The sequence below is a fragment of the Lagopus muta genome, chromosome 4, assembly GCF_023343835.1.
Source record: "Lagopus muta isolate bLagMut1 chromosome 4, bLagMut1 primary, whole genome shotgun sequence".
NCBI lineage: Eukaryota > Metazoa > Chordata > Aves > Galliformes > Phasianidae > Lagopus > Lagopus muta.
The window spans coordinates 65,616,019-65,630,799 of NC_064436.1; the positions used below are offsets into that span (position 1 = coordinate 65,616,019).

At 41.5% G+C, this 14,781-nt stretch overlaps 1 protein-coding gene across 1 annotated transcript in view; it reads right to left on the minus strand.

The window, feature by feature from the left end:
- Nucleotides 1-14,781, minus strand: part of POLR1A (RNA polymerase I subunit A) — a 30,610-nt gene that overhangs the window by 13,240 nt on the left and 2,589 nt on the right. Inside the window, exons 7-23 of the mRNA XM_048943589.1 lie at nt 14,365-14,451; nt 13,690-13,792; nt 13,214-13,376; nt 11,015-11,188; nt 10,684-10,806; nt 9,719-9,946; nt 7,050-7,304; nt 6,472-6,663; nt 5,999-6,142; nt 5,100-5,283; nt 3,765-3,847; nt 3,479-3,637; nt 3,071-3,169; nt 2,463-2,615; nt 1,856-1,938; nt 1,300-1,465; nt 651-872 (exon numbers count right to left, since the gene is read on the minus strand). Of these exons, the coding sequence (XP_048799546.1) occupies nt 651-872; nt 1,300-1,465; nt 1,856-1,938; nt 2,463-2,615; nt 3,071-3,169; nt 3,479-3,637; nt 3,765-3,847; nt 5,100-5,283; nt 5,999-6,142; nt 6,472-6,663; nt 7,050-7,304; nt 9,719-9,946; nt 10,684-10,806; nt 11,015-11,188; nt 13,214-13,376; nt 13,690-13,792; nt 14,365-14,451 (2,618 nt within the window). The remainder of the gene's footprint in view (nt 1-650; nt 873-1,299; nt 1,466-1,855; nt 1,939-2,462; nt 2,616-3,070; nt 3,170-3,478; nt 3,638-3,764; nt 3,848-5,099; nt 5,284-5,998; nt 6,143-6,471; nt 6,664-7,049; nt 7,305-9,718; nt 9,947-10,683; nt 10,807-11,014; nt 11,189-13,213; nt 13,377-13,689; nt 13,793-14,364; nt 14,452-14,781) is intronic.

Below are 14,781 nucleotides of genomic sequence, written 5' to 3' on the forward strand. Positions count from 1 at the left end.
GAGGAAAAAAACAAATGCGTGAGTCCTCAGGTCAAATTGTTCTAGATGTCATTAGACACACCAATAGCAACAAAAAAAACCAAACCAACAGCACAGCTGAGTAAACATCCTAGTGACATGTGCAGCCAAGCTAATGGAAGTTATATATCTCAACACCTTCAGTTTGGAGCTCTGTGTAAACTGTCCACATTGTACTAGGACAAATCCCTTGTGAAAAATATGGCTGTGAAATAGCACCTGCTTGCATTTCATGGTCCTACATTCATTCAGTAGAAGCAATAATATACAAATCAGTATCCTGATGTACAAGAGTATATAAGCACGCTTAAAACAGTAGACAGGGTTGGCTTGAGAGCTATATTCTATGTGCAACAGCCACTGGCTGTTTCCTAAAACCAGTTTTACCTGAGAGGTTTTGGCCTCTGCCCTAGCTCTTGGGCCTAAAGACTTTAAGTAGCAATAAATTAATCCCATCTCCATTACCCACACAGCTGACATGTGATCCCTTCAAAACCTGGAAAAGCTACCTGTGAAACAAAACATGGAGGGACAAAAAAAAAAAAAAAAGTCACTGGATTCTGCAAAGCTTTTTTCTTTCCCTTTGTTTTGGTTTTTTAAGGGCTAGGTCAATTCAACTGCTTCTGTGTTACCTGTAAAGTAGCAGGATCTCTTCCATTTTTGCTTTCTCCTCCTGAGATTTGTCTCTTTACACTCGCCATTTTCTTTTGAGAAAACAACAGAAAACCTCCTTCTCTCTGCACAGGGTTTTGGTGCCTGGCCCACCACTTTCTGATGGCTTTAAACTGCTGCTTCGCTTGGTGCATCTCCATCCTTGCTAAGGCTTCGTTCAGATGATTTGTCTTCTGGATCACCTAGAAGAAAGTTACCTGTGGGATTACTCCAATCTCTACACTTGCAGTAGCTGAAAAGATGAATAGGTCATCTACTGCAACTCGAAACATTCTGCTGCTGTAAAACAATTTTCAGTCCATTCATCTTTATGTGACTAATGCCACTCTTTATTAAGTAGTGACTGCAATGACAAAAAAAAAAGGAAGTCATCAAATGTGAAAACCTGAGCAAAGTCATCATCTCTGTTGATACGAATTCAAGTGCAGTGATAGAAGAGTCAGTAAAACTGAACAGTCATTTCTGTATTTCAAATACAGTGGCCAAAAAAAACATGGCACAGTCTGGCAGTGCCACACAGCTGTGCCACTACCTCACTAGAGATAAGTCAGATATTAACCATGCATTTCAGTCTATTTACACCACATAATTAATACTTAAGTGTTCTACCTCATAGTTATCAGCAATGAAAGGAAACTGCTCGGGTTGTAAGAATTGAGTTTTAGGGATATCAAGCCCATCTTCTCCATACAGAAATTGCACCACGCTGCCATCGCTGTCCCGTACAGTCAGGTCATACTGAACCACCAGCCCTTCCAAATGCTTTATGATACACCTGTCCCAAAGAAGAAAACAAATATTGAGGCTACAAAGTAATAAGGATGATACAACCCTAATGTGAAAAATACTGCTTCCATTAAAACCTTAAGTGCACTTAAGGACTTGACAGGAACCTTGGAAGAAAAATTCTTACAGACATGACGTGCAGACAAAACGTGCAATGATACTGAAAAGCTTTCTGCACGATTCTCTGGCAATTTCCTTGGGTCTTACAATCAAAAAGCAATTTTTTTTTCTATTTCCATAGTCACACTGAATCAGCTGAGTGCAAGGAGGCAGTAGTCATCCCCCAGAACCCCTCACTATCTCTAAATAATTTAGAAGTTCTACCTTCTACATACTGCAGACGTGGCCTGGATTGGGATCCAGAATAACATCCTCTTACCTCTGCAGGTACCCAGAACGGCTGGTTTTGACAGCTGTATCCACAAGACCTTCCCTGCCAGCCATGCAGTGAAAGAAGAATTCCTAAACACAAAAGCAACAGCATCAGCATTCTGCTGACAGGTATACCAAGGCTGGTAATTCACACTCTTTCTGAAAAGCTATATTTGAAAGTACAGTGCACATAGTTGATTTATCTGTAATTGCAAAAACCTCGACAATAGCAAGATCTATATAAGTTCCAGCATAAGCATGTAATGCTATAATGGTATGATAACAGCAGGGTGGCAAAGTCTTTGGCTACAGCAAACAAGAACAAGTCCAATTGCAGCAGCACAGACACAGAAATGGAGAAGAAATGCTTACCTTTGGAAGACTTCAGGTAGGCAGGGATCTCCAACAAGAGATGCCCTCACCTCCACTGCCACCCCTTAAATGAGGTCTGGGAAGGGATGGATCCTGGCTCCATCCCTTACAGTCACTCAGGTGTTTTGCTTGCACCTGAGCTCCCCTGGGTTGGCCCTGCCTTCCCATCAGGTACTCAGGCACTGTTCCAGGGCATGGCTTATAGCACTTCCACTACAAAGCAGAAGGCATATTAAACTTACAGAAGGTTTGATCCCAGTGAGAAATCTGCCAGTCACAAATCCTCCTGAGCTAGGGGAAAAATCATAAGGTTGGAAACACGGCAGAGATTTGCCAGATGCCATCAGCGGGGGCCTTCGACCTTCCAACTCGATCTGGCCCAGCAAACAAGAAATCTACATTTGAACAGGAAGGAAAAAAGGAAACGTCATTTTTTCCCCATCAAATTTTACTCTTGTAAGTGAAAGATTTTTTCCCTTGAAAACACCGAAAAGAAAAATGACTCATCCACTAACTGTTCTTTAATTAAATGCTGAAATGCTCAGTGAAGGTTCTTGCTAATATGGGCAGCAAAGGCATGTAGATCATAGCTGGTCTTTTTAAATAAAATTATTTCAGCATCTTGACTTGAGTCAACACTTCCACTTCCATTCTGTATAAATATTTCATTACAAATATATATGAAACTAAAATATTGTAGATATATTGGTCCCTATATTACTGCCATTCCCAAGCCCACAATAAACATCTGCATTGCTATTAGATAGCCACAGAATAAGTTCCAGTAACGTGCATTCTAATACAAATTGTATCAATGCACATAGCTGCTAAGAATTATGATTGTCATTACCTGTACTGTATTTACAGTGGATCCTTTGGCTCCTGACTGTACCATCAATTGCAAATTGTTCTCTGGAAAGCTCCTATGCAGACCAAATGGCATGCAAACCTATAGTTGGGGTGTGGTGAGGGGAAAAAAAAACAACTGTTATTAATAAAATAATAAACACAATTAATTTCTGTTGAAAGCAAAGCAACTGCAGACATGCCTGCTTATTATTTTAAAAGCATTTTGAATATGTCATTCAGGAAGGAGAAGGCTGAGGTGTTCTGGGAAGGTGGTATGTGAAGCTTCATGCTGGAGACAGATGGAAAGCTTCAGCCTCCAGAACAGTCTATCACCCTGCATCAACATGAAATTAACTTAAACAGAAAGGCTCTAAACAAAATTAGTATATACAGATGCCTCAATGCCAACCTTGTTAACTTCATTGTTGTAATTGTTTACTTCCTCCTTGAATTTCAGGTCAACCATGTTAAAATCTCTCTGGTCTTTGCAGAGATGGGCATCCTGCCATTTCCCTTGTACATCTTCACATGATGCTGTTTCTGGCAAATTAAGAGCTGCTCTAACAACCTGAAAGTAAAAGACTTTTGTTGTTGTAGTTTGGTTTTTTTTTTTTGGTGCCAAGCAAGTAATTACACAGGGCAGAATTTCCAAATTTTTAAATCACTGGGAAAAAAGTTATGTGAAACAGACTTACTTCAATACCACACTGGTTTGATTTTCTGATGATTTTGTGTCTTTTGCGGTCTGCTTCAGGTTTAACCAAGATATCTTCAATCCCTGTTAAAGACAGGCAGACCACAGTGACCAAAAAAGAACTGAGAAAGTACTCACTTCCTGCAGAAGTCACCAGAAATAGTCATGTAAGTGTCTAGAACACATAATGGACGAGGAGAGACAAAGAGATGCATTTATGTAGCTTTTAAAGTTGTGTAAGATTAAATGCTGGCTAAGAGAGACTGCAGAGTCGCTGCCCCTGGAGATGTTCCTAACAGGAACAGCCCTGCACAAGCCCACCTGGCAGGACTTGCTTTGAGCAGAGAGTCCCAGAAATCTCTCTCAGAATAAATTACATCTATAGCAGCTGAGGGGACAAGTGGGATGCTTTACTACGTAGAGTCATACAAGTGTGAACAAAGTAAAGGTGCCTATAGCCCCATTATGTATCCCAGCATCTTCAGAGTCCAGACCCTCCTCTCCTCCCCCAGTTACAACTTTGTCTCTTCTATACCTTTTGAACCTTACTCATCTCAGCATCTCACTTTGTTCAGTCCTGAATCATCTCACCTTCTCTAGACATTACTCTCCTGCTCCGGACTCACTAATCTTTTTCTGACATTTTTATCACCTAATGATCTTTGCTCACTACCTCTGTCAAAGTAGCAGTTTTGGAGCACCCTTGCTCCAGTGAATCTAACCCTTAAATTTAACACTGCATTTGTATAAACACACCATGCAGAGCTCTACGTGGCCCTTCGAAGCATTTAAACTATTGCAAGAAAACAGAGTGAGGGACAAGTTTTTTATTCACCACCAATTGCATTTTTGTATGAGTTGGCAAAGCTGTAATGAAAGTCAAATATTTATCAAAAGACTTACAGTTAGGAGGACCTTGAGGGGTTCTTAAAGTCTTGCATATCTCACCTATTTCACTCATCAGTTTTTATGGTTTGTATGCAACCATAGAAGTAAAAAATAGCATACAGGCTCATCGGAGACTGTATCTAATCAAAGCTTATATGCAAGACTCTACCCATTTTGATTAGGCAGAACAGACAAGAGAATTTAAAGGACATGCTCAAGGTTATACTTTATTCTTAAAAGGCCAGCTACATTAAAATAAGGAGAGGGGAGGAAAAAAAAAAAAAAAAAAAAAAAGGAAAAAAAGGTTGCCAGATAGTGATCCTACTCAAAGACAATGTCTCATGAGACTATTTACAGAACTCCTGGCATGCATTCTGCCCAACAATGTTTGCTTTACACCTCACGAGGTTCTACAGTGCAGTAGTGGATAAGTCCTTGTGATACTCACCCATTGTAAACCCCCTGTAGAGCTGCAGAAAAGCAGTAAAGAGGCGTCCCAGACACGTCAGCACTTTTCCACTGGTTTCACCCCCATAAATTTCATAGCAGCAGTGGACTAGGCCATAGGCAGAGCTGCCAAAATGGGCTTTGTCCAGCACACCGCAAAGTAATTCCCCACCTCTAATAATAACCTGAAAAAGAAAACAGCTATTCAGGAGGAACACCACCACCACCACCAGCTGGTGAAAGGTTAAATACATTGACCAATGTCACCTATGTATCATAGAATGGCATGGGTTGGAAGGGACCTCAAAGATTACCTAGCTCCAACCCCCCTGTTGTGGCAGAGTTGCTGCCTGCTACATCAAACACCAGATCAGGCTGCCCAGGGCCCCATCCAGCCCGGCCCTGAACGCTTCTGGGGATGAAGCATCCACTGCATCTCTGGGCAGCTTGTTCCAGTGCCTCACAATCCTCTCAGTGAAAAATTTCCCCTGGCATCTAATCTAAATCTCTCTTCTTTTAGTTTAAAAACACTCTCCCTTTTTCAGTATCACTACTTATCTGTGTAAAGAGTTGATTTTCCTTCCATTTATAATCTTCCTTTAAATACTGGAAGGCTGCAGTCCTTGCAGCAAAAAGAGAACTTCTAATACCATCTATATTTCTCAACTTGTAAAATAAAACAATGAAGGTGTGGTCTAACAAAATGAGATGGAGTCCACATCAGTCAGGATCAGAAGAGTTTCTCTTGACACCCAGACCTACCCTCCAACTTCTACCTTCAGGCAGTAAATATCTTGAAATGTCTGTTGTTAACTTTATCATCCTTCTGCTTTCTCTTCTCATTCCTCCACTCCATACACATTTACATTAAAATGCTTCCCAGCCCAGCCACCAGCATACCTGAGATTCACACATTGAGTCAAGATTTAGACATCTGCTTGCAGGTCCCTTCATCCAGGCTTTCCCACCTATCTTAGCTTTCCCAGTCAAATTCAGTGGGACGTAGTTTTCTGGGATGATATTTATTAACAATGTAGAAACAACCTATAAAGCAGCAGAAACAGCAAGAGTTATTTGTTCCCTCTATTTCCTTCTTGGTGTAAAGAATTTGGCAAGCAGGAGAAAAACAATGTTCTGTGCATAGAAGCAAATCTTTAAAAGCTTAAAAATCTAATGATTACAAGACAGAGTATGCTTTTTAAATGAAAAGATACTCTTGGAGATCCAGTTGGAACATTCACCGAGATCCATACGGTGTTGCCTAGACAGTAGGATCCAGCTTTTGAGCAGCTCCCAGCAGCACTGGTCTTAATATTAGTGTTCTGCTTACTTTGGAATGACCAACATTCTCTACTCCAATAAATTATGACTACCTGCTTCCCTGTCCATAATCGCTGTGGTTTCATAATGGCAGGAGGAAAGGTTTTAATTCTTCCTTTCTTGTCTGTTAGTCCTCGATAAACAAGCTCCATATATTGCTCTCTTGTGAAAAAGCAGCCCCGGGTTGTCATGCTGACTCCAGAAATCATGTGGTCCTGGATCAACCCAGGAAGTGGTTTGCCATCCTACAGAAATTTGGAAGAAAAAAGATTTGGAGATGAGTTAGCAGCTCCCAGAGTTAGCGCAGCTGAATAAAAGCACCAAAGTTACTTCTGAAGAGCACTTCACAGTGAAACTCTTCTGGATGTTGAGAGTGATAAAGAACAAGATTGTTTAGATGTGGTGGGTGCTCCTAAACAAGGAGAACAGCAGGGATTGGGGAGACAAGAAGCAAGTAACAGCACCTGGACAAGAATCTGTTGAGGGATGTGGCACCTTTGGCAACAGAGACAGAAAAGTAACTAAGAAGTAAAACAAACCCCACAAAGAACAAGTTTAACCTCGTTCATCCTTAGAGAAAACAACAACATTTTAAACAATGTGATTTCACATGGGAAGAAGTTTTATTTACCTTTGGAACTAGATACTGTTCATCAGTAAAGGCTAAGGTGTAGGCCTCTGCTCTACCCAGCTCATTCTGTGGGAAATGGGCATTCATTTCATCACCATCAAAATCAGCATTGTATGCCTTGCAGTTGGCATAGTGGAGCCTCAGCACCTTCTCTCCAGGCAGGATTCTGGCCCGGTGAGCTTGGATGGAGGGTCTATGAAGAGTGGGCTGGCGGTTCAGTAACAGGACATCTCCACTTTTAATATGACGGCAAACCTGCAAGAGGATTTTTGTTACTGTCTCTTAAAATACACGTGCATTCATCTTCCTTCTAGTATTAGCAGTCTGTGCTGAAGTTTTAAAAGAATGAAACAAGACTACTTGATCCCAAATCTCTCTGCTCTCCACCTAACCACATTCTAAGACTGTGTGTACTCCATTAACACCCACAAACCACAGTGATCAATCCAAGGTAACAGCATTCAAGCCATACCCCATCAACCTCTCCTCTCCTTGGCAATACAGGGATCAAAGATGATGGAAAAAAAAAAAACAAAAAAACCAACCAACTTATATTTTCCCATTTCTTTTGTAAGTCATCCTCCTGATAAAAACAGCCAATGTGAAACTGCGTTTGGGGGACTGACAATTCCAAAAGCGTGAATTCATAACTGATGCAATTTTGCAGTCCCTGCTGCAGCAATCTCCCCCGAAATTATTACTCCAGCTCTCAATAATCACACCAACACCTGTGAGACCCCTGCCAATCTCACTGCAACACTCAAGTCTGGGGCCTTATAATAGGGTGCAATTTAAGGAAGATTCAATAACTGTTTGCATGCAAAGAAAATGGAAGGAAGGGAAGCCATCCAGAGGGACCTGGACAGGCTGGAGAAGTGGGCCCATGAAAACCTAATGAGGTTCAATATGGCCAAGTGCAGGGTGCTGCAGTTGGGTCAGGGCAATCGAAGATATTTATGCAAACTGGGGGAAGATCTCCTTGAGAGCAGCCCTGTGGAGAAGAATTTGGGTGTCCTGGCAGATCAGAAGATGAACATGAGCCAGCAGTGTGCACCTGCAGCTCAGAAGGCCAACTGTGTTCTGGGCTGTATTAAAAAAGGGGTGGTCAGCAGGGAGAGGGAGGTGATTGTCCCGCTCTACTCGGCTCTTGTGAGGCCCCATCTGCAGTACTGCATCCAGGCCTGGGGCCCACAGTACAGGAAGGACATGGAGCTCTTGGAGCGGGTCCAGAGGAGGGCACTAAGATGATCAGAGGGCTGGAGCAGCTCTCCTGTGAGGAAAAGTTGAGGGAACTGGGCTTGTTTAGCTTGGAAAAGAGAAGGCTCCAAAGAGACCTCATTGTGGCCTTCCAGTACTTGAAGGGAGCTTATAAACAGGAAGGGGAATGGCTGTTTACAAGGGTGGATAGTAATAGAACAAGGGGGAATGGTTTTAAACTGAGACAGGGGAAGTTTAGGTCAGATATTAGGAGGAAGTTTTTCCACACACAGGGTGGTGATGCACTGGAGCAGGTTGCCCAAGGAGGCTGTGGATGCCCCATCCCTGCAGGCATCCAAGGCCAGGCTGGATGTGGCTCTGGGCAGCCTGGTCTGCTGGTTGGTGACCCTGCACATAGCAGGGGGTTGGAACTGGATGATCACTGTGGTCCTTTTCAACCCAGGCCATTCTATGAAAATGTTAGATTGACTTGAGCTCGTTCACTGTTTGGAAACGTCCACAGAGTTCAGAACTGGAGCCCAAACTTAAATGCCTGAGCCTGTGCTTGGAAGCCCTGCAAAAAACTCCTTTCCTTCATTACATATTTACCACATGCAGGATTCTGTGTAGTCCTGAAGGATTACTCTCAGCCCCAAAAACATACACCAAAATAAAATCCCTTCACAAAACCTACTAAAAAAAAAAAAAGCTTAGCTTTAGCACAGCAATTCACAGGTGCTTTTCTGCCACAGCACACAAATGTGAGAACCAGTTTCAAATGTCACCCAAATTAAAAACAAATAAAGCAGAGTTTTCTTTGGCAAATGTTTGGGAGCTGAAGCCCTCTTCACAAACCACTGTACTGGTCAACAGGATATCTACTCTTCATACACTCCCACTTCACGTGATACCAAAAGCAACTCCTTTCACCATGCTTGATCTTGGACGTGCAGCTCTGTCAGTGGGCAACCCATCAGGAAGGACAGGTCGTACAAACTGCTTTTGTCACATCTACTCTATTAGTATATTGAATTTCAGCCACCTGAGCTACTATCACAAAACTGCTCCAAGCAAAGTATTTTAACATTTCAAAAGGAGATTAAAAAACCCACTAACTTTAGCTGAAGACAGGGAGGCAGAGGAATGCAAAAATAATGAAATAAAGCCCTTCATGCTACTAAGACTGCCCAAAAACTGTAAGAGAGCTGTAAGAGTGACTGTTCAGCATCTTGGCAAGACGAATGCCACACACTGCACATTAAGAGTCACTGAGGATGAAAATATAGCTACTAAAACTTCAAACAGCTTTTCCTCCCACATAGCACCTTAACCTTTCCGAAGCCACATGCTATAAGACAAAGAGAACCTTGCCCAGGCAGCCTTTGTGAGCAGGCCTGAGAATCACTAGCAAGAACAAAAAATCCAACCATAAGGTGAAGGGTTCTGATAAGCCAAGTCTTTGTTGTACTCACAATCTTCAGTCCTGACTGGGGTGCACCTGAAGAAGGCGTGAGGAGCTGCTTGGCTATGGCTTCTCTCTGGGTCAAGCTGCTTGCACTCAGCACCGTACGAGACCCATCCTCATTAATGACCATGGAAGCCCCAGGGTGAACCTTTGGGCCATTTATGACAGCCTGCCTCAGTTCTTTGACATTCCAGGGAGTGACTGGCTGAGGGTAGGTCAGTTTGGTAGCAAATACCTGGACAGGAAAGAAGAAAGGAGAGAAACAACTAGTTGTTCAGCTTTTGCTTTAAAAATAATAACAAGCTACTGAGAAAATAGGGCTGCCTGTTAATTCATGAAATGTAAACAGAAATTCTTTCTCAACCTGTTGTCATGCCATATGGATGCATTTCTGCTTTAAAATCTGCACTCTAAGAGCAGTAAACTATGGCCTTACGATTTTCAGCTGGAGCAGAAGAGAAACACTGAATTAGTAATTAAAAATAAAAAAGCACCATTTTAGATTCTGCAAACAAACTTACAATAAAGGTAAAAACTGCAGAACCATCAAGTTCACTGTTCTCATGTAGGCAAGCAGAAAAGACTGTTTATAAGTTCAGGACTAGTTTTATCCCTGAGACTCATTAAGGATGAAGGCTGTAACACACCTATGGGCTTTTCTTTAAGGCTGTCAGGCCTGTTACAGGATACACTGTACAAAGATCAACATTGAAACAGGACCTACTTATGAAATTTGTACTAATTCATTAACCAAGGAAGCAAGGGCAGCTCTTCTTTTTCCATCCTCTTTTCTAGGTTGAGTTTATACTGTAAGAATTTCTTGCTCTTCAATATTCCTTCATTAACACACTGGTAAGGTAGAATAAAGTCAAGGCAAAAATCAGTAAACCCCTCCATTTTAAACTGCTTACTATGCAGCTGAAAGCACTGCTGTACAGTATCATAAGGAGGCACTCCTTTATTTCTTCTTACCATGGGAATGCCAATCTCATTGGTACCAATGTACATATCAGGGCAAATGACCGACCGAGCTGCAAAATCCACACGTTTCCCCATCATGTGCTTGCGGAACAGTCCTTCCTTTTTCTCTAATAGCTTTGAAAACAAAAGTTAACAATTAAATGGTGAAAAATAAAAGCGTGCAACATCAGACAGATTCTCAAGACATTACAGCAATGAGAACCATGAAAACACCAACGTACTGAGTGCAAATATTTCATTTATTTCTTATTCCATCCATTTCTCTCCCTTTAGCTGCCAGTGATACGCAAAGATCAGAGTTTAAGACCCCCCTGCTACCCACCTGACGAATACCAGGGTATTTCTCAGTCATTAGTTTGTCCATGTCACTGTCAAACACAATGTTGACGTGGGTCTGAAGACGAATCCAAGCGTTATAAAGCTTGTCTGCAATGGTCTGTCCTGGAATCGTTGCCAGCACAGAACGGTCCAGAGGCTCATCACTCTCCCCTGTCTCCTACAGAAACAGAGAAGACTTGGATTTAACAAACAAATACTTGCTGATTATCACATGACATAGCAAATGCAACTCATCTATGAAATTAATTTAGCATTGTTACTACAGCTAAGTGTTCAGAGAGCTCTGTTGTTACGATTTAGAAACACAGAGACCTCCAAAGATTGCAGCTATATTCCAGCAGCATTTTAATAACTGATTGCTTGGTAAACAGTCCTCCATCTAAATTAGCTTTTTTACTGGCTAGTCAGTGTGGGCTAAGAACCACCATGCTACTGGAAAGCCCAATGTTAAAATAAAAGCACAAATCTGAGAGCTTGCATCACTTTGTTCTCATAGTCCAGAAGAAGTGTGTACAGACTTAAGGGCACATCCCCACCTAGTGGTTACATTTTCAGTTACTGAAACGTACTGAAAACCCTTACACTTCAGGATGTAAACCATGTCCAGCTGAAATTACATCAATATCAAAGAATTCTTAACAACACAATTTATAAACAAATCCAAAACAAGAGCATTCATCACTTTTATGATTTGTTCCTGCTCTGTAGGTTATGTTTGTTGGTTAACCTGCACTATTTTTTACTCCAAGTGAGATACAAGTTTCTTCCTTTGTAGAGCAGTACATTGCAGTGAGCATATCTGCCAGAAATACAGTATTTCCTCCAGTTGTGCACAGCACCACAGGGACTTCCAGAAAAATATTCGGCTTCATATCAATGGAAGCAAATAGCTGGAGCACTGATGAAACTCAAAAAAAAGGGTATAACCTTATGGTTATACAGAACAAAATCAAGCAAAAGCTTTGAATGTAACCCAGATTAAATCTAGCTTATTTTTCTTCACAGTTACGTTCTCAAAGTGGGGATTTCATGGGCAAAGGATACATGCCTTAAAACTCCACACTGACAGCTGCACACTGTATGTCAGTTATTCTTTCAGAAGGGCTCTCATGACTTAAATGGATTGCACAGATATTTAATGCTCTGCAAACTCACAGTCCAACCTACAGTCAGCCCCCTCTGTGGAGGAACCCTGTGATTCACAGCCTGAACACAGAAGCTTTCTCCTCGCACGGCTTCTCAATACTGATACAGAAAAACAGTATGAAGCCATATAGCTTGGATCAATAATAGTGACACACTTCATTCCTACTATATTATCACATAAGCTGGTTGGAAGCAAGCAAGAGTTGTTACTAATTACTTTTATGGTTAAAAACAATGAAGATTACACTTCATAGAATCATAGAATGCTCTAGGTTGAAAAGGACCACAAAGATCATCTAGTTTCAACATCCTCCTTCCCCCCCCTCAGCCAACCAGCAGACCAGGCTGCCCAGAGCCACATCCAGCCTGGCCTTGAATGCCTCCAGGGATGGGGCATCCACAGCCTCCTTGGGCAACCTGTTCCAGTGCATCACCACCTTCTGGGTGAAAAAATTCCTCCTAACATCTGACCTAAACCTCTTCTGTCTCATTTTAAAACCATTCCCCCTTGTCCTATCACTATCCACCCTTGTAAACAGCCGCTCCCCCTTCTGTTCATATGCTCCCTTCAAGTACTGGAAGGCTGCAATAAAGTCTCCATTCAGCCTTCCAAATTAAACAAGCCCAGTTCCCTCAACCTTTCCTCCAGTCCTCTGATCATCTCAGTGGCCCTGCTAGGCCTAGGAGATACAGTAGCTTTCCTCTCCGCCATTTTTCATTCGATAAAATGTTGAAGATTTATTCTAAACTGTTTCTGCTGTACGCATTTCATTTTCCAGTAACAGGAGAGCTGTGTCTCACAGAGTGGTCTAACACAAAGCCACCATTAAGGAAGCATACATAAAATGTTTTACCTTTTGCACCATATAGCTGAGTAGAAAGAGACAGGGAAAAATATCTATGGAGAACAGATCTAGCAGCATACATTCCAGCAGTCCAGGCAAAACCTGCTACTGGAACAGTATGAACAGGAGCCTACCATGAACTGCAAGCATATATCAAAAAAGCAGATAATAAGATAACCAGCAACTCTTACTGTTTGAATTTTGTCTTCTACAATTTTAATTGGCTGGCATTGTTCTTTTGCCATGAAAACCAAGAGCTTCCTGATCAGGGTGGCATCTTTCATGACAGCCTGCAGGTTCACAGTCTGACCATTTGTAAACATCCGGTCTCCAACACGATTTACAGGACGATACCTACAGCAGATCAAAATCATTTTAGAAAATTAACATTGCCAAAGGAGAATATAACAAGCCTCAAGCATTCTGAGCTAAATCTTCAATGCGTGAAACATAATGCCTATGAGCTAACAGTGAGCATTTAAAACTTCATTTATTACACTGAGGCAGTCATACAGAAGAAATCCTACTGCACCACACAGCTATAATATCCACATATTCTGGAAGCTGAAATACTAATACCAAAATATGCTTTTGTAAAAACTAGCATGCATTTTCTGACTCCTTAGGACCCTCTGACTTCTTTTGTGCTTGTCTGGGGAATTTTTACCTTGAAGGAGGAACCACAAGCAGATCTAAGAAAAACATATCCGGGCTGAAAGCTGAGTCCTTATGGGGATCCATCCCAGGGAAAAGGTAACGCAGAAAGAAACCTGAAGAGATAAACACACCATTATGCTTTTGTTTGGGAATTCGAACCCCCAGATACACTTGGTCAATCAAGTCAAAAGACTCTGCCAAGTTAAATACCAGAGAGCTTGTTTAAGAGAACACTTAGGCAAAAATACTTTAAAAAGAATGCTATTGTTCTTTTCGGTCACATCTTTTTTTAGAAATGATTATGAATGGAAATACAGAGCACAACAAAAGAAAAATGTCAGAAGAGCTGGAGGAAACAGTCCACAGCTACTGGCTGTGACTACAGCATGAAATCCCTCAATTTTTCCTTCCAACTGTATGCACATCCAGTGCACAGGAAATTCAAAACATTCAGTCTTCAACCAATAAAACCATGGGGAATGGTAAGCACAGAGCCACAGACATCATATTCTCCATAAACAACAACCAAGCTTTGAGAAATGGCAACTTGATAACAGCTGATCAAACTAGGTCACCAAATGCTCTGCCTTCACTAGGAACCAGCCCTTCTTGTCCCTAAAAATCTATCTTTCAACCAAGAGCTCTTAAGGTAAAAGGTACAGATTTGAAAAGGAATAAACATTACCTTCATTCTTCCACAGAGCCAAGACGAACTCCTTGGCAGTCATTGGTGTCAGGTATCCTCTCTTCCCTAACTGAGTTTCATCAATAGCTAAAAGGAAAGAAGAAGGGGAGAGGGGTGAGAATATAATAAGTTAATTTGAAAGGTGTGTTGTTTTTTTGTTTTGTTTTGCTTACAGTGATGTTTCCAGCAAAGGGAAAGATTGAAAATAGTAACCATTGTATTTATTTGGTGTGCTACCTTCTTTAAAGTAGTGTCATTAATTTCATATCCTAAAAGCAATCATGCTAATCTAAGAGTCTTCTCAGTGTACTGAAAAAGTAAGCCTTTTGTGTGACCACTGGATGACAATATAAGTAAATGAAACAAAACTCATCTCTAACAGCTGAAGCATGTTTTATTTGATTAACAGCAAACCGT